Genomic DNA, 20,366 nt, shown 5'->3' on the forward strand with positions numbered 1-20,366 from the left:
GAGTAAATCATGAACTCGCATCAGTTACAACCTATTTAGAAGTGATTAAGATTTTCCAAAAACTACTTATGTAATTAATTATTTGTAAATGGTTTAAAATAATATAATGAACTTAAAGTTATTAATAAATAAAAATAAACAGAAAGTAAGTAAAGAAAAACAACCAGAAACACTAGTACCATAAGTTGGTTGTGGCTGAATGGTAGAGCACTCACTTTACAAGTGAGAGGTAGGGGGATCAAACCTCACTACCACCAACTTATATGGGAGATATGAGGGATGACTTTGGCTTGCTAGGGTTCGAGTCCTGATCTCACCCTTTTGGCGGACGTGGGGTTCGGGTTTTATCCGGTGAATCCCTCAACAGGTGGACCGCTAGGGGCTCCGTCCGTCCGGATAGTGGCCAACTCGGGCTACCTTTAGCCAGTGGGGACCACGTACGGGTACCCGGCGTTACTTAGTTGGCCGTTCAAAAAAAAAGAAACACTAGTACCTAGCCATAGGTAGATTGTAAAGTTGAAGAGTTGAGACACTATAAAAGAAAAGAGAAAATATAAAGAGGTGCAAGAAGTGAGAAGATCAAGATAGAAATGGGAAAAGGAAGGTTGGAGTTGAAGAGAATTGAGAATAAGATAAACAGGCAGGTGACCTTTGCAAAGAGAAGAAATGGTCTTCTCAAGAAAGCTTATGAACTTTCTGTTCTGTGTGATGCTGAGGTTGCTCTCATCATCTTCTCCACTCGTGGCAAACTCTATGAGTTCTCTAGCACCTCTAGGTATCATCAAATCCTACTTTCTTTCTTTCCTGCAAATGTTTCTATCTTTTTATCCAATTTCCCACATGGGCGAGTATTACAAAAGGTTTATATATTGTTTCTTGCACACAATTTCATTTTTTGAATTTTTTAAATAAGATATGTCTTGGTTCATTATTAGTTCAAAGTTCTCTTTGATGCATTTCCATTTGATTTGGAAAATTGAAAGCACTTGAGATGTATCATCAAACCCTAGTTTCATTCTTGCCCATCTTTCTTTTTTGCATACATAATTCATCTTTAAATCCAACTACCCACATGGGTATTGCAAAAAGTTTATGTTTTGGGTACAATTTCAATTATTTTTTTGTTTTATAAAACAAGATTATATCTTGCTTCATAAGTTCAAGACTTCAAGATTGTTGCATTTTCATGTTTTTGATTTGGAAAATTGAAAGCATGTTGAAAACACTTGAGATGTATCATCAACTTCTAGTTTCTTTCTTGCTATTTTGCATAAATTATTCATCTTTAAATCAATTTCCCACTTGGGTGTTGCAAAAAGGGTTGATTATGTTTTTATAAGAAATGATAAACAATATCCTTGCGAAGATTTTTTCTTGAAAAAAGGCATGTGTTTGATGCATATCTTGGTTCATAAGTTCAAGATTCTAATGCATTTTCATGTTTAACATCTCTCTTGATTATATTTCTTTTTGCACATATAGTTCATCTTTAAATCCAATTTACCACATGGGTACTGCAAAAACTTCATTATATTTTGATATTATTTCAAATTTTCTATAAAAAAGATTATGTTTTTATAAACAAGGTGAGCATTATGCTTCAATAGAAACAAAAAGAAACTGTTTTCTTATAAAATCCCAAAAAAGTTCAAGATTCTAATGGATTTTCATGTTTTATTTTTGGAAATTGAAAGCATGTTGAAGACACTTGAGAGGTATGAGAAGTGTAGTTTTGGGCCACCAGAACAAAGAAAGCCAGCCAAGGAGGATCTTCAGGTACTAAAACATCCTAAAGAAATTAATAAAATTTCAATTTTTTAATGATTGGTTCAGTTTATTTATTCATTTGTTTAATTTTTGTCAATAATTTTCATGAAATGATGGTTTGATTAGATTGTGTTTTGATATAAAACTGAAATGAAATATTAGACTAGGAAAAGAGTGATGGACTTGCTTGACTTTTTATGTACAAAAGTCAAAATTGTTATTCTGGTTGACTTACAAAAAGTCTACAAATTTATGTTTTCACTTGATTAGGAACAAAGCAGTTATCAGGAATACATGAGGCTTAAAGAACGCTATGATGCTTTGAAACAACTTGAAAGGCAAGAAAACATTGTCTCCAAATTAGTAATCCATTTTAATAATATATTTGGAACTCGGTTTTGACCGCTGTAAATTGCAGGAATTACTATGGTGAGGAAATTGACTCGTTGACCACCAACGAGCTTGAGTCGCTTGAAAGACAGATTCATTGCTCATTGAGACAGATTAGGACAATAAGGGTACATTTTCAGGCTTCCAATGTTACAAATCTGACTCTTGAAATTCAACATGTTTGACTTTTCAACAAATCAACAAAATCACAAAAATCGCGTATCTGTATTGCGTTCGTTGATATGGCCCATGCTTATTTATCTACAAAATATCATAATAATGTTACTTTTTTGGATAGCTTGTAGTTGGCTGTGATCTAGTTGACACAGACTCAACAACTATGAGCAATTTGACTCTTGAAAGTCAACTCCATTGACTTTTTACACAGTCAACAAAAACCCATGTCCGGATACATTCTTGGACACAACCCATGTTTCTTTATCCAACAAATAGCATAAAGATGTAATCTTTTTGTGTTTGTAACCGGCTTTTATCTTGTTCATGCAGACTCAATCACTAATCGACAAACTTTATGAACAACAGAAGATGGTATGAACTTGATTTCGGAATTTGAATTTTAAACTTTTTATTTATGCTCTTCTGTATTTGAAATGATTTTGATTTTTATATCTTTAGGAACACCAACTTTACGAGTCCAACAAGACACTTCGACTCCGGGTATGCATACTTTTTATCCTTTGTCTTTGGTTTATTTACAGAATGTAGAGGTACAAAACGGGTTGGGCCAAAATGATACATTTTTGCGGATTAATAGCGTATGGGATGGGTCTAACCGACTGCAAAAACTTTTTTCTCGTTTATTATGAGTTTTATAAATAACTACATTTCAAGTGAACTTTTATAAAACATTTACACTTTTAGCCATATATAACATTTAATAACTACGATTTAACACTACATAAGTAAATATGCAACTTTTTTCTGATGAACTTTGACTCATTTGGTCTATCTTATCCATTTAAACTTAGCTCGTTTGACCCGTGATAGATAAAAACATAACTGAAGTCCAAATCTTCGCCACTAGTATCCAAATAGTTGTAATATTGAAATATGTTGTGCTAACAGTTAGATGAAGAAAGCCAAGCAGAGGCACTCCAGTGGGATGCACACACTCACGCACATGCACACGCTAGTGGTATGGTTTATGGGCATCATCAGCACCAAGTGGCTCAAACTGCACACGGAGCATTTTATCATCCGAGTGACTGTGAAACCGCATTGCAAATTGGGTAAGAAAACATCACTTATAGATTGGTCTTGCAAAGACGATAACTTTATTTTTCTTTAGTTATGAATCATCTAAAAAGATTCAACATTTGTAAATTTAGGTACCAAACTGATCATATCTCGGCCGCTACCTCAACGAGCATGAACCATCATCAAATTCAGGGTTGGCCAGCATGAAACAAGATTCTATCTTTGGTTGTTACATGGAACTTATTATTGTGTTCTTGAGGAACATTGGTCTAGCTAATTATTAGTTATTGTGTTTATGTTTGTTGTGAGTTTAATTAATCTCCACTTGATCGATCTAAATCCATGCTATACGGGTTGCATTTGAAGCGTAACCATTTCGGTTTTGGTTAAACTATATTCGACAATTAAATTTGGGTTAGTCTAGGTCTCTAGAAAACAAAGTATAATGGGCGAAAGTGTATACTTTATTATATATGTTAACAAAGGGTGTAAACGAGGCTAGTTGAGCATTAGTTTGTCTAAACTAGGGCTCCGTTCGTTTAACTTTAAAAACTCAAATTTGACTCATTTTGAGCTGTTTGTTTATAGCTCAAGCTTGACTCTGAAGTAGTGTCAAGCTTGAGCTTGACTCATATTTTTTCCTTATCATAATTGTATATATAATAATACTGGATATGTTATTCTTTTATATTAATCATATCAAATACAAGTTAACTATCATAGGCATATTAAACTCGGGTTGCATCTCGTTTATTAAACGACCTCTTATCTGGTTATTTAGAATCGAACTCTGTTTCAAACTCGATTAAGCTCAAACAGATTCAAGCCTTGAACGAGTTGATGTGAAGTAGCTAGCTCACACGACTCGTTCACCAATAACTTAAAATAATTGAAACAAAATTCAAATAAGATTTACCACATTAATTAAGCAATAATGGTTCCAAGGACACATGCATTGATCCAGACACATAATAAGCTGATGAAATGTAAATAGTAAATACAATAACGGATGGTTTAGATAATTACTAGCTAGCCAACGTACACATGAACGTCGACGGCGATGAGAAAGAGCGTAAGGAGGCCGAAAAAGATAACGGCGTGAGCAATCATGGCTGGGCAGCTGGTTTTCATGCTGCCGAACTCCACCACCTTGTTATGTCCCGGCAACTGGAAGAGTAGACCGGGTGTTAACAGCACAAACAGCACTACCGCCACCAGAACCGGTCCCCAATCCGCCATATCGGGTGATCTTGAGATTAATTAACGGTGATGAAAGAAGAGAACCGTTTCGAGTTGATAGGATCTTAAGGTGCTGTACGTAAATATAGTAGACTATTATTATTATTATTGTTATTATTATTATTATTATTATTATTATTATTATGACAGCTTAAAGATGGAGTTTCACGAGGAAATTAACGTTGGAAGTTGGGTGGTGCGAATTTTGTGATGCTTTCGCGTGACCACGGTGGTGGTGGTGGTGGTGTGTGACACTACCAAAAAACATTCACCCCTCCCGTCTTCACCGCCGATCTTCACCTCCATTTCTTAAGGGAAATTTAGTATCTGTTTCTTGTAATGGAATCCTGCTTCAGGTAATGAACAGGGTCGTTTCTGAATTTTCTGAGTGTCCGAGACGATTATATAAAATGGGTCTTTATATAAATCTTTTTTCTTTAATTTTTTTACTCAATTAAACATAAATAGCCTAATTGTTTAATTATTCAGTCATTTTTCATATTTCTTTTGCCCAGCTAAATATAAATTACAAGTTGCTAACTTACTAGGTCTTTGGTTTACGGGGGTTGTTTTATACTGTTTGTTTTAATATTTATTTATTTATATTTTTTTATTATATGAAAGTTAATAATATACTTATGGTTTAATGATAAATTGTTTCACAAATAAATGAGATGTTATAGCCCGGTTTAAAAGCTATATGGTTTTAATGAGACCCAAGACCCATTTATTTTTTTTACTATAAAATTGGTTTTTTAATTATAAATAATATTTATGACAGTTAATAATATGCTTATAGTTTGATGAGACTCAAGACTCGTTTACTTTTTTACTATCAAATTGGTTTTTTAATTTAAATAATATATATCTTTTTTAAAATAAATACGATATTAATTTTTATTATATCCTATTTTATAGGATTTTTACATCAATAATTTGGTGAGAATAATTTTTAATTTAATGAGATGTTATAACCCGTTTAAGGAATATCTGGGTTTTATAAGACCCATACTCATGAATTTGGGTCAAATGCAAGAGAAGTCTCCATTTAAAAATCAAGCAAATCTTGTAACTCCAAAAAAAGGGGGAGCGACCACATCGGGATACGTAGGATTTTTATGTCTTCGTTTATATATATTATAGATAGATGTGTAATAAACAGATTAATTGCTAAATCACTAGACCCTTTTTTATATTTTTATTATTCCAATTTCACTTGTTAATGTTTTAAAAAAAAGTATTGTGTGTATAAAAAAATTGTTATGCACCATAACCACGCTCTAAACACCCATTGAGCCCAGGATGGGCTGTGGGTCGGCCCCACTGTCCCTGTAAACTTCATTAGTAGTAAGATGCTACTAGTTTGATGAGAAATAAAAAGGATTGATAATTCAAGTGGCTAAAACGTTTATAAACCATTTTAGATCATCATCATCATCATCATCGTACTTAGTATATCCCATCAATAGCAAAGCTATGGTAGGGTCTGAGGAGGGTAAGATGTAGACAGCCTTATAAACCATTTTACCTTTTATATATATTTACCTGTCATTTAACTGATCCCTTAAACCCTTTGCCATGTTTCTTGATTAAACCAAAACATGAACATTGGTTTGTTTGAATAAGCCAGTGGGTTGCTATGGGCAGTGTCGTCAGTCGTGTACCACAAATATTGTAAACACATCACACATGAACCTTCGTCATCAACCCATGGTTTATGTGACACTCCCTTGATGTATGGCTCCGACCAATCCAATTAACACCCGTTACAAGATTATATACCTTATTTCCCAACCTTTAACCCTTTTTCCTTATGGAAAAACCTCTGATTAGTTAATTTACGTAATTTATAGAGTCTTGTGGGTTCGATATTCCGGACTTACTTAGCTTTAATATAATTGACCGGTTCACTTGCCGGTGTTTTGTTTAGTTGAGTCTTAGATCTAGTTTTTATTACTTGTTTAATTTAGTTAATATTTAATTGACTGTTTTTAGCACATCAAGCTTCTTAGGGTTAGCTGGCTACTATAGGAGATTAATCGAAGGTTTCTCCAAGATAGCCGCACCATTGACCGGTATGACCCGAAAGTCGGTAGTATTCAGTTGGGGTAAGTTTTAGGAAGAAGCTTTTGAGGAGTTATAGAAAAGACTCACACAAGCTCCAATCCTTGCTCTACCCGATGGTGATGAGGATTTGGTTGTTTGTGCTGATGCCTCGCATCAAGTGCTAGGTTGCGTGCTGATGCAACGAGGGAAGGTTATAGCATATGCGTCCAGACAGTTGAAGGTTCATGAGAGTACTTATCCGACGCATGACCTAGAGCTAGCAGCAGTAGTGCATGCTCTTAGGATATGGAGACATTATCTGTACGGTACTAAGTGTAGTATCTATACAGATCATAAAAGTTTAAAGTACTTATTCGAGCAGAAAGAGCTGAACATGAGGCAGAGGAGATGGTTAGAGTTGATAAAGGATTACGACTGCGACATTAAGTACTATCCTGGTAAAGCTAATGTGGTCGCTGACGCGCTAAGTCGTAAGAATGAGGAAGTCCTTGCAACAGTGAAGTCATACCAGCTGATTATGAACTCAAGTCTATTTGAAGAAATCATCAAAGTGCAATTAGAGGTACTGGTAGATGAAGGGCTAGTGAAGAAAGAAAGGATTTTCGGTCAGAAAGACGAGTTGATGGAAAACACTCATGGTGTTAAGACTAGGTTTGACCGTATGTGGATACCACGCCATGGGGATCTCAGAGGTCAAATCTTGGATAAAGCTCATAAGTCAAGATATTCGATTCATCCAGGAGCTACTAAGATGTACCAAGATTTAAAAAGAGATTATTGGTGGCCGGGAATGAAGAATGATGTAGTAGGTTATGTCAGTAAGTGCTTAACTTGTTTACAAGTCAAAGCCGAACATCAGAAACCTTATGGAAAGATGCAACCGCTTGAGATACCTGAATGGAAATGGGAACACATCACCATGGATTTCATAACTAAGCTACCTCGTACAGCTAAGCATCATGATACCATTTGGGTGATAGTGGACCGTTTGACCAAGAGTGCTCACTTTCTGCCTATACGTGTAACGATTCCGACTAAACCAGGTATACCCTAACCGGTAGACAATAGTTACGTTATATTTAATGTCGGGTACATGAATTACCATAGTAATTATACGAGAATACATGGTTCACTGTATTGATTGTACGTGAATATATAATTCATCGTATTGAATATGCGATTAATCGATCGATAGTTATTGAAACCCGAACGAATCGAGGGTTCAATTATAGACGATATCTATAATATTTAGTGATTTTACGGAGCATTAATGCTTCGGGATAAGTAAAGTACGGCACAGAAAAAGAATTTCGATTTAATGGTACGTCGGTACATTAAACGAAACCTTTAATACCAAACCGAGCAAGAGACGATCGATCAAGCCGAAAAAGATGCGCAACTATTAATAATATGATGTTCTAAGATAATAAATGCCATGGTTTAAGTTTTTAAAGTTTTTAAATCGGTTTTATATAAATTTCATTTTTTAAGCCGAAAACGACCGTTTTAGCCTCGTTTTAAGCCGAATTAACATTTAACCGAAAAACGAACTGAACCAGATTATCCAAAACATTATCCGGATTTCGAGAATCCAAACATGTGGCTAAGAATAAAAAGGTGGGTCCCACCCCACCCCCTCATATTCTGATCGGCCTTGGGGGTTATCCCCCTTGCCTTTCATTTTTTTTTACATCAAACCTTCAAGATCTTCTTCTTCTCTCAACTTCATGATCTAAAACCCGAGATTTTTAGCAAGAAAACCGAGGTAAAAATCGAGTTATGTACGTGTTCATCTTCGTTTCTTGAGTTTATTTGCAAGAAAATGAGGTTTCAAAGATGAAAACCGATTCTTGCATGATCAAGTGATGTATACGGATTATACAAGGGATCTTGGTCTAAGAAAGGAGTTAAACGAACCAAAAACAAATTTTTACGGTTTAAACTTTAGTTTTGAAACAATAACCGAAACTATAGTGTAAGAGGCTTGATCGTGAGTGTAACTTGCTTGGTATTGTGGTATGTTGGTTGTAGGTTCTGTATTTAGTGGTAGATAAGGTGGAAAGACGAGTTTGTAGCTTGTAGTGGCGGAAAACAAAAGGTATATTCGGTTTATGTTCGGTTTTGGATTTTTGGACAGATTGTGAGAGGTTTAGAGTTAGGTCATGAAATTTTACAGAGGTTTTAAATACATGAAAATATGAGTTCTGTGAAATTTTGGTAATTTTTGGACAAAGGATGAATATTTGGTGAATTTAATGCTCGGTTTTGGCCAAAAATGGTGAAAAATAGTTAAATATCATGAAAAATTCTGGAAAATTCCAGATAAGCTTTTTATAACATGTAAAAGTCACACACAAAATTTTAGGTCAGTTGGAGAAGTCTAAGTAGGCTTTTCGGTTAAACAAGTTCTAGGGTTTTCTAGCTCGATTTTAGTGAAAAGGGCATGTAAAAAGAGATTTTGGTTCTGGAAAAATTACAGGGGACTATGGAGATGGCAGGGGTCATCCAGGAAAAATTTGGGATTTTTCTAAGGTCGTTTGGTATTTACGACATATTTAGTGTTTAAATGGTGTTTAAAAATATATAAATAAATTTTAAATATAAAAAAATTAATTCTGGAAATAATTTTATAAAATTCCCCACTGTCAAAAAGTGATTTGTGCAAAATTTCAAGATCCGAGACTAAACGGATAATTATTTGTGCTAAAAAGAAAATAAAAACAAACTTTTAAAGCGTAAAACGCGTAAACCGGTAAAGTTCGCCTAAACGAGCTGACTGGTGTATAAAAACCCTAAAAATGAACTATTTTCATATAATTGAGTTATACAAGTAAAAATGAATCATCCGAAAATAATCCGGATGATTTGAGTAATTTTATCCGATTTAACAGTTTCCGGTGCATTAAAGACGGAAACGGGTCCCACGGCCAATCGGAGCGTCTAAACCGAGCTCTAAATTCACAACTTTAATTAAATTATCAGTCAACAACTATTTTCGGGTCGTGTGTGACCAAACTCATTTTTGAAACGTAAAAACGGATAACCGTGCTAGGCACGAAAAACGGGAAAAACGACTAATAGTGATTTTGACTAGTGAAATCTAAACGATATCACAATCTGAGTCCGGAGAAGTGTTTCTGGGTTAACATTTCCCCCGGAACGGTTACAGTACTGGGTTAACAGTGTCCCCAGATGTACCGGTTAACACGGTTAAAGCTATATTAATAGTGATTGTATAGTAACGATCGTAGGGATCATATTACAGATTGGACGTGTTAACTGATAATGACTGTTGTTACCTGCTTGCATGTGCTAAGGTGAGTTTCACGAGCCCCTTTTTCTGAATTGTTTTTAAATATTTTCCCGGGGCGGAAAGCATGTTACTATTGAAATGTTTAAGTACATACTGAACGCATGGATTTGCTTGTATTTATAAATATTTGATTGTACGGGAATCTACGGAATGGGTACTGTACTGGGTTAACAGTGCCCCCAGATGCCCCTAGAAGTGTTTCTGGGTTAACATTGCCCCCGGAATGGGTACAGTACTGGGTTAACAGTGTCCCCAGATGTCCCTAGAAGTGTTTCTGGGTTAACATTGCCCCCGGAATGGGTACTGTACTGGGTTAACAGTGTCCCTAGATGTCCCTAGAAGTGTTTCTGGGTTAACATTGCCCCCGGAACGGGTACAGTACTGGGTTAACAGAGGTTTCACTTGTGGGCTCAGCATAATTACATCGCTAATATATGATTATTATAATGATTTGTCACAGTTGTTTAAATTAGTGAAACTCACCAACTATTCGTAGTTGACCCGTTTTCTCACATGCTTTTCAGGTACGATTAAGATGAAGTGATTGCTTACGTGCTAAGTGCTTGATGTGTGTAAGATATGCGTGCGGGATGTTAGGATACATTATAATAGATAGAATTATGTATCGTATTGTATGATGTGTGTATCACCTAGACGGTAATGAAATATGAGATAATGTAATTTGAAGTATATTAATGTATTCAGTTTTCTTTATAAACAATGTGGTAGATATCAGAGGTGTCTGTGGTGCCCCGGTTACGTTTCCGCTGCGGTTACGGGGTGTTACAGAACTTGGTATCAGAGCCATTGGTTATAAAGAATTAGGATGTCTTTAAAAGATACCTAAAATATAACCACTAGCTCAAGTATTATAGGATCTGAATATCAACTAATAATATATAGTGATGAGATCTGGATGAACTTGGATGGACAAGTGAGTTATTATGGTCCGGAACATAATAACAGACTTGTCCGCACGAGGGAATTCAGGGGAAGTCACTGGGTACATTAATAGGTAAAAATGGCAACATATGTGTAAAGTATATAATATTATTTATACGTGCTAATGTGTATATACATATATGTACATATCTTGTGGGTACATGTATTGAGAAATAGGACCCGGATAAGGAACTGGGGGATGAAATAATAAAGAGTACCGAGGATGCTGAAATTTCTAGAGCATCGGTTGATGATAAGTCTGACTTATCAGGCCATAGTTATGATAGTGCCAAGTTAGATCTCCCGTTTGACATTAACCAGAAATATCTAGTAACCGTCACTCCCAACCAAAACTGATAAATCCCTTACCCTACCAACACCGGTACTGTATATCCTAATAACCCCCTATGTTCACCCGAACCGCCGACCCTCACGTACGGACGGACCTGTACATGAACCCATTCTTATTCCATTAAGGTAAATAAATAAATAAATAAATAAATAAAATAAAATAAAAAAAAATAAAAAAAAATAATAATAATAAATTTGATAATAAATGAGCAGATAAAATAATATATAGAAATATATATATGTATTTCTTACTCTCAAACATATGAGTCATACCACCTCCAGATCGAGAATCACCGATTTTAGCGAACCTAGAACGCCTGAGGACATTGACTGAGCAAGTGATAGAGTTTCCCATAATAGTAATTGATAATATTTGAAGGCAACATGGGTTGCGCGATTACCTTGAACCTTGCAACTCCCTATGTTAACCTTACATCCGTTAGATGCCTATACCCATGTATACTCGAATAGAATGATTACCCATAACCAAAGAGGTGTTGGAATCATTATAGCATAGTTGGTTATTCGCTCGTAGATGGTATACCGTGTATGCCGGATATACAAATAGACACAGATATTATAACTCCGTGGTACGTAATCGTTTGGTGCTCATGGTAAGCATGTATCGGTTATGCTGACATGCAGAAGGATAGTGAAATCAAGCATATTAAACATTAATCTTTGTTGAGAAAGATCTATATGTCAGTTGGTGACCAGGGTTATGGAACATATTTAAACGTTAACCGACGTCAGGTTAAGTCCATATGTTATTATATTTGTGGGACATATATACTAGATACTGGTATGTGTAATATGTATGATAATATTTGGTGTGTATGTGTACCTGCTGTTATGATTGAGCTGGTAACGAGCTATACGGTGAGATTAGTATTGATTACTGCGTACGGGATGAGTACGGCAGAATGACATAAAAAGAGTAACTCCAATGATGGAGATTGATATGATTCAGTTGATTGCTCAAAGATAGCAGATGATGATACCGAATGTCGTATCACAGATCACTGCTAGTGTTGATGCAAATGTGATCGCAGAATTATAGATCGAGCAATCACATGAATATGAATATTTCAATTCTTAGTGGAATTACTAAGAGTGATAATGTCCCACCGAATACTATTATGATTACAAGTAGTAGTTATAGACTAAACATGAATAGTAGTCGTAATGAATTAGATCCGGTATGAAGGATATGTTTGTTGGTTGTGTTAAGGAAATTATTAATAGTTTACTGATGGTAAAGGGAGGAATAAGTTAGCAAGTGGATAGAAAAGATCGAAATGGTTAAGGATATTGGCAAGAGTCTAGAACATTGTGTAGTGAAAAATGATACAGATATGTTGGTAGATTATGTTGTATCGTGATGGAACACGATGGTACAAGATTATAATTAGAAAATTTTTGCTCAGATGATATGGTCAGAATTTAAAATTCTTGGGCTAGAGCACTTTTATTCGAGTAATTAAGTTCAGAGATTGGAAACTGAGCTATGGGAGAGAGAAATGTTGGGTGCTGATCACTTAGAACACGCTAATCGTTTGAAGGAATTGTCATGTCTGGTAACATGGCTAATTACTCCTGAAACTAAGCGAAGTGAGCGCTATATTGGGGACTAACTCCATCGATAAGGAGTATAGTCAATTCTGTAAAATATACAACCTTTGGAAGGGTTGTGTCACAAGCCAGCATTGATATATTTGACTCTATGGGAAGCGGACTGGAAGGACGTTAGGTGAGACGTCGAGTGTTAAAGAAGAGAAATGATAACGGTATAGTGCAAAATAGTCTTTTGAATAAGTAGGTATGTCATACAACCCAGAATTATACTGAGACTAGTTCTGGTGTGAACATGAACCGCATGAAGGGTCCTTCCCTAAATGTGGAAAATATGCTTATCGGCAGGAAGAAGAATGTCGAGTGATAGTAGGCCACAGGTGTGGTAAAGATGGACGTAATGCCCTAATTGTAGAACCAATTGAAGCCATGTGAACCGGCAACCCCAACCCATTCGTGTACAACCACTCCGAACCCAACAACTTCAATAACAATCCATCCATAGAAACCAAATTATGCCAAACAGTTGTACTTGCTATGAATGTGGCAGTACAGAACGTTTCAAGAGAAATTGCCCAAAGTTGAACCAAGGTGTCGTTGGAAGATGAACCTCATGACAAGCATCAACCTCTGATCAAGCGAGGAGCCGTGCTTTTGTGAGTAGTTCGAATAAAGCACGTCATGATCCAAAGGTGGTATTAAATATGTTGTAGTTTTAAAGCAATAGGCTTCAGTGATAATTTTACGGCCGCCGATAGAAGTTAGTTCCTGTTAACCTCCTACCATTTGGAAAGATACCGATTAGTGAAACTATAGAACCCTATACTGTAGAATCGCTAACGGTAAATCCCTAATGGTTAACTAAATTGTTCGGAATTGTCCTATTATTCTGAACGATTAACCTTTCCTTATTGATCTACGACCAGTAAAGTTAAGAAGTTTTGACGTAATAGTTAACATGGATTGGCTAACTCAACACGAAGCTGAAATCAAATATGAAAAGAAGATGATTAGAAGCTCTCTTTCGGACGATGAAGCGATTAGATACAGAGAAAAGTATTTAAAAGAAAACATATAGAAGATGTTTCGGTGATACGTAAATATCCAGAAGTTTTCCCGGAAGAACTTCCTGGATTACCGCCAACCCGACAGGTCGAATTCAGAATCGATTTAATACCTCAAGCTGGCCCTGTTGCTAAAGCATCTTACCGACTTGCACCAACTGAAATGCAAGAATTATTGGATAAGGTTTTATACGATCTAGTTAGTCACCATCGGGTGCACCAATGTTATTTGGGAAATGAAGGACGGAAGTGTTAGGATATGTATTGATTAGGGAGAATTGAATAAAGTGACGATTAAGAATAGGTATTCACTTCTTCGAAGTAAATGATCTGTTTAACCAACTGCAAGGGGCGATTTATTTTTAGAAAAAAGATCTTAGATATAGTTATCACCAAATGAAAAATCCAAGAGGAGGACGTTGCAACAACAGCGTTTCGGACTCGTGACGGCCATTACGAATTCTTAGTTATGCCTTTCGGACTAACAAATGCGCCGGCAGTGTTCATGGACCTCATGAATCGAGTCTGTAAACCCTACCTCGACAAATTCGTCATCGTGTTTATTGACGATATTTTGACTTACTCGAAAAGTAAAGAAGAGCACGAGCAACACTTAAGAATGATTTTGGAGCTTCTGAATCAGGAGAAGTTGTATGCCAAATTCTCCAAGTGTAACTTCTGGTTACAAGAAGTGCAATTCCTCGGTCACGTTGTAAACCATCAAGGAATACACGTTGATCCGAGTAAGTTTGAAGCAATTAAGAATTGGCAAGCGCCTAAATCGCCAAAGGAAATCCGCCAATTCTTAGGCTTAGCTGGATATTATCGTCGATTTATAAGGAACTTTTCCAGCATCGCCCAACCTTTAACTCTCCTGACTCAAAAGGATCGAAAGTATGAATGGGGAGAAGAGCAGAAAACGGCGTTTCAAACGTTACAGCAAAAATTGTGCCAAGCGCCGATTTTAAGTCTCCCCGATGGAGACGATGGTTTTGTCGCGTATTGTGACGCATCGCGTAGAGGGTTAGGATGCGTGTTGATGCAGAATAATAAGGTTATAGCCTATGCTTCCCGACAGTTAAAAGTACACGAGAAAAATTACACTACTCACGGCTTAGAATTGGGAGCGGTTATCTTCGCACTTAAAATTTGGAGACATTATCTCTACGGTACGAAGTGCACCATCTTCACTGATCATAAAAGTTTGCAGCACATATTCGATCAGAAAGAACTGAATATGAGGCAACGAAGATGGGTCGAGTTGTTAAACGATTATGACTGTGACATCCGTTATCACCCCGGCAAGGCTAACGTCGTAGCCGATACCTTGAGTAGGAAAGATCGGGTTAAGCCATTGCGAGTGCGAGCGCTGGGGATGATAGTCCAGTCGAACCTTTCGGACCTGATTCGAGTCGCTCAACGTGAGGCGTTGAAAAAGGAACAATTGGAAAAGGAGGGACTTTACGGCAATGAGAAGAATTTCGAACAGCGCGTGGACGAAATTCTCTATTTCAAAAATCGGGTTTGGATCCCGACCCTCCATGACCTTCTTGATTTAATCATGGACGAAGCGCATAGATCGAAATAGTCATCCTACTTCCATTATTGGAAGGCGGGGAAGGAAGCATCGAGAGCTTGAAGCTTTCTATGGGTGAAGTAATTATCACCAATTTGTTAAATTGAAAATGGGCGTCACTCAAGCCATAATATTTGAATTGATCTGAGAAACAACCAATCGGATTTATAATATTTAAGATAAGTTGAAAGCAGCGCGAGATTAGCAAAGGATTTATGCCAACATTCAAAGGAAACCATTGTTACTGGAAAGAGGTGACAAGGAATTTTTAAGGCATCGCCTTCGAGAGGTGATATAAGGTTTGGCAAAACCGAAAATAGCTCCTTAATATATTGGACCTTATGAGACTATCTCCATGATTGGTCATTTAGTTTATCGATTAAAGTACTTCAGGGGCTAAGTACTATACATGATGTTTTGCCATGTATACGGATTGAAAAGTGCCTAGGCGTTGAGGCAACGAAAGTACCAGTAATTGAGGTACTCATAGAATACATACTTGATATCATAAATAATTCCGTAGAGATAGTAGACGGGAAAACTAAACAGTTTGGACATACCAAGCTTTACTGATTAAGATTAAGTGGAATTCACAGCGAGGACCAGATTATACCTGGTAACGCGAGGGTGAATTCTGAAGGAAAACACCTTTCTCTCGGAAGGGGATAGTGGGCATGTAAAATTTCGAGGACGAAATTTCTTAACGGGGGGAGAATGTAACGATTCCGACTAAACCAGGTATACCCTAACCGGTAGACAATAGTTACGTTATATTTAATGTCGGGTACATGAATTACCATAGTAATTATACGAGAATACATGGTTCACTGTATTGATTGTACGTGAATATATAATTCATCGTATTGAATACGCGATTAATCGATCGATAGTTATTGAAACCCGAACGAATCGAGGGTTCAATTATAGACGATATCTATAATATTTAGTGATTTTACGGAGCATTAATGCTTCGGGATAAGTAAAGTACGGCACAGAAAATGAATTTCGATTTAATGGTACGTCGGTACATTAAACGAAACCTTTAATACCAAACCGAGCAAGAGACGATCGATCAAGCCGAAAAAGATGCGCAACTATTAATAATATGATGTTCTAAGATAATAAATGCCATGGTTTAAGTTTTTAAAGTTTTTAAATCGGTTTTATATAAATTTCATTTTTTAAGCCGAAAACGACCGTTTTAGCCTCGTTTTAAGCCGAATTAAAAATTTAACCGAAAAACGAACTGAACTAGATTATCCTAAACATTATCTGGATTTCGAGAATCCAAACATGTGGCTAAGAATGAAAAGGTGGGTCCCACCCCACCCCCTCATATTCCGATCGGCCTTGGGGGTTATCCCCCTTGCCTTTCATTTTTTTTACATCAAACCTTCAAGATCTTCTTCTTCTCTCAACTTCATGATCTAAAATCCGAGATTTTTAGCAAGAAACCCGAGGTAAAAATCGAGTTATGTACGTGTTCATCTTCGTTTCTTGAGTTTATTTGCAAGAAAATGAGGTTTCAAAGATGAAAACCGATTCTTGCATGATCAAGTGATGTATACGGGTTATACAAGGGATCTTGGTCTAAGAAATGAGTTAAACGAACCAAAAACGAATTTTTACGGTTTAAACTTTAGTTTTGAAACAATAACCAAAACTATAGTGTAAGAGGCTTGATCGTGAGTGTAACTTGCTTGGTATTGTGGTATGTTGGTTGTAGGTTCTGTATTTAGTGGTAGATAAGGCGGAAAGACGAGTTTGTAGCTTGTAGTGGCGGAAAACAAAAGGTATATTCGGTTTATGTTTGGTTTTGGATTTTTGGACAGTTTGTGAGAGGTTTAGAGTTAGGTCATGAAATTTTACAGAGGTGTTAAATACATGAAAGTATGAGTTCTGTGAAATTTTGGTAATTTTTGGACAAAGGATGAATATTTGGTTAATTTAATGCTCGGTTTTGGCCAAAAATGGTGAAAAATAGTTAAATATCATGAAAAATTCTGGAAAATTCCAGATAAGCTTTTTTTAACATGTAAAAGTCACACACAAAATTTTAGGTCAGTTGGAGAAGTCTAAGTAGGCTTTTCGGTTAAACAAGTTCTAGGGTTTTCTAGCTCGGTTTTAGTGAAAAGGGCATGTAAAAAGAGATTTTGGTTCTGGAAAAATTACAGGGGACTATGGAGATGGCAGGGGTCAACCAGGAAAAATTTGGGATTTTTCTAAGGTCGTTTGGTATTTACGACATATTTAGTGTTTAAATGGTGTTTAAAAATAGATAAATAAATTTTAAATATAAAAAAATTAATTCTGGAAATAATTTTATAAAATTCCCCACTGTCAAAAAGTGATTTGTGCAAAATTTCAAGATCCGAGACTAAACGGATAATTATTTGTGCCAAAAAGAAAATAAAACAAACTTTTAAAGCGTAAAACACGTAAACCGGTAAAGTTCGCCTAAACGAGCTGACTGGTGTATAAAAACCCTAAAAATGAACTATTTTCATATAATTGAGTTATACAAGTAAAAATGAATCATCCGAAAATAATCCGGATGATTTGAGTAATTTTATCCGATTTAACAGTTTCCGGTGCATTAAAGACGGAAACGGGTCCCACGGCCAATCGGAGCGTCTAAACCGAGCTTTAAATTCACAACTTTAATTAAATTATCAGTCAACAACTATTTTCGGGTCGTGTGTGACCAAACTCATTTTTGAAACGTAAAAAGGGTAACCGTGCTAGGCACGAAAAACGGGAAAAACGACTAATAGTGATTTTGACTAGTGAAATCTAAACGATATCACAATCTGAGTCCGGAGAAGTGTTTCTGGGTTAACATTGCCCCCGGAACGGTTACAGTACTGGGTTAACAGTGTCCCCAGATGTACCGGTTAACACGGTTAAAGCTATATTAATAGTGATTGTATAGTAACGATCGTAGGGATCATATTACAGATTGGACGTGTTAACTGATAATGACTGTTGTTACCTGCTTGCATGTGCTAAGGTGAGTTTCACGAGCCCCTTTTTCTGAATTATTTTTAAATATTTTCCCGGGGCGGAAAGCATGTTACTATTGAAATGTTTAAGTACATACTGAACGCATGGATTTGCGTGTATTTATAAATATTTGATTGTGCGGGAATCGTACGGAATGGGTACTGTACTGGGTTAACAGTGTCCCCAGATGTCCCTAGAAGTGTTTCTGGGTTAACATTGCCCCCGGAATGGGTACAGTACTGGGTTAACAGTGTCCCCAGATGTCCCTAGAAGTGTTTCTGGGTTAACATTGCCCCCGGAATGGGTACTGTACTGGGTTAACAGTGTCCCCAGATGTCCCTAGAAGTGTTTCTGGTTTAACATTGCCCCTGGAACGGGTACAGTACTGGGTTAACAGAGGTTTCACTTGTGGGCTCAGCATAATTACATCGCTAATATATGATTATTATAATGATTTGTCACAGTTGTTTAAATTAGTGAAACTCACCAACTATTCGTAGTTGACCCGTTTTCTCACATGCTTTTCAGGTACGATTAAGATGAAGTGATTGCTTACGTGCTAAGTGCTTGATGTGTGTAAGATTTGCGTGCGGGATGTTAGGATACATTATAATAAATAGAATTATGTATCGTATTGTATGATGTGTGTATCACCTAGACGGTAATGAAATATGAGATAATGTAATTTGAAGTATATTAATGTATTCAGTTTTCTTTATAAACAATGTGGTTGATATCAGATGTGTCTGTGGCGCCCCGGTTACGTTTCCGCTGCGGTTACGGGGTGTTACAATACGAGAGGCCATCTCGTCAGAAACGTTGGCAAGCTTGTTCATTAAAGAGGTTGTGGCTAAACACGGAGTGCCGTTATCGATCGTGTCTAATAGAGATACCCGGTTTACTTCGAGGTTTTGGAAGAAGTTCCATGAAGCTATGGGAACGAGGTTGAACATCAGTACGACGTATCATCCTCAAACAGATGGACAGTCTGAGAGGACGATCCAAACCCTTGAGGATATGCTACGTGCTTGCGTTCTAGATTTTGGTGGAAGTTGGGACGATCATCTGCACCTAGCAGAGTTCTCCTACAACAACAGCTACCATTCAAGTATTGGTATGCCACCGTTTGAGATGCTTTACGGTAGACGATGTAGAACCCTGGTATGTTGGGGAGAGATTGGTCAGAAAGAGATGGGAAGCCTAGAGGTTGTGCAAGAAACCTCATCAAAGTTTGATCAGATCAAAGCAAGAATGAAAGCCGCTCAAGACAGACAGAAGTCGTATGCTGACAAGCGCCGACGACCGATTGAGTTTAACGTTGGTGACAACGTGATGATTAAGGTCTTGCCTTGGAGGGGAATTATCCGTTTTAGAAAGAGGGGGAAGTTGAGTGCGAGGTACATTGGACCATTTAAGATTATAGATCGTGTAGGTGAAGTGGCTTATAAGCAGGAATTGCCTGAAGAGTTAGAAGGAATTCATTCAACCTTCCATGTTTCTCATCTGAGAAAGTGTCTAGCTGATGACACGTCTCACGTGCCATTAATGGACATCGAGGTTGATGAACAACTGAATTACGTCGAGCAACCGATAGAGATTGTTGATTGCAAGGAGAAGCAGCTTCGTCACAAGGTTATACCTTTGGTAAAAGTGATATGGAAGCATCGCAAGGGATCAGATGCTACTTGGGAAGCTGAGGATGAGATGCACAAGTTCTACCCTAGACTGTTTATGTAATAGTTAGGTTTCGGGGACGAAACCTCTTTAAGGAGGGAAGACTTGTAACATCCTAAAATTATAGTATTTAATAAAAGAAAGTCGTGTTTAGTTATTGGGCCTAAATATTTAATTAGTATTAATAAAG

General features: G+C 36.7%; 2 protein-coding genes across 2 annotated transcripts; one reads left to right on the forward strand and one right to left on the reverse strand.

Moving 5' to 3' along the window:
• Positions 1–539: 539 nt before the first annotated feature.
• On the forward strand, positions 540–3,660 carry LOC143616481 (agamous-like MADS-box protein MADS4). Its single transcript, XM_077089297.1, has 8 exons — positions 540–775; positions 1,695–1,776; positions 2,038–2,105; positions 2,186–2,285; positions 2,665–2,706; positions 2,794–2,835; positions 3,244–3,407; positions 3,507–3,660. The coding sequence occupies exons 1-8, from the start codon at positions 591–593 to the stop codon at positions 3,580–3,582; spliced, it is 759 nt and encodes a 252-aa protein (XP_076945412.1). The 5' UTR covers positions 540–590; the 3' UTR covers positions 3,583–3,660.
• Positions 3,661–4,339: 679 nt separating this feature from the next.
• Positions 4,340–4,678, reverse strand: LOC143616480 (uncharacterized). Its single transcript, XM_077089296.1, has one exon. It carries the CDS (start codon positions 4,612–4,614, stop codon positions 4,405–4,407), a length of 210 nt encoding a protein of 69 aa, XP_076945411.1. The 5' UTR covers positions 4,615–4,678; the 3' UTR covers positions 4,340–4,404.
• Positions 4,679–20,366: the final 15,688 nt, after the last annotated feature.

The sequence above is a fragment of the Bidens hawaiensis genome, unplaced genomic scaffold, assembly GCF_021521415.1.
Source record: "Bidens hawaiensis isolate Kalapana, Puna unplaced genomic scaffold, B.hawaiensis_p1.1 tig00047543_1, whole genome shotgun sequence".
Taxonomy (NCBI): domain Eukaryota; kingdom Viridiplantae; phylum Streptophyta; class Magnoliopsida; order Asterales; family Asteraceae; genus Bidens; species Bidens hawaiensis.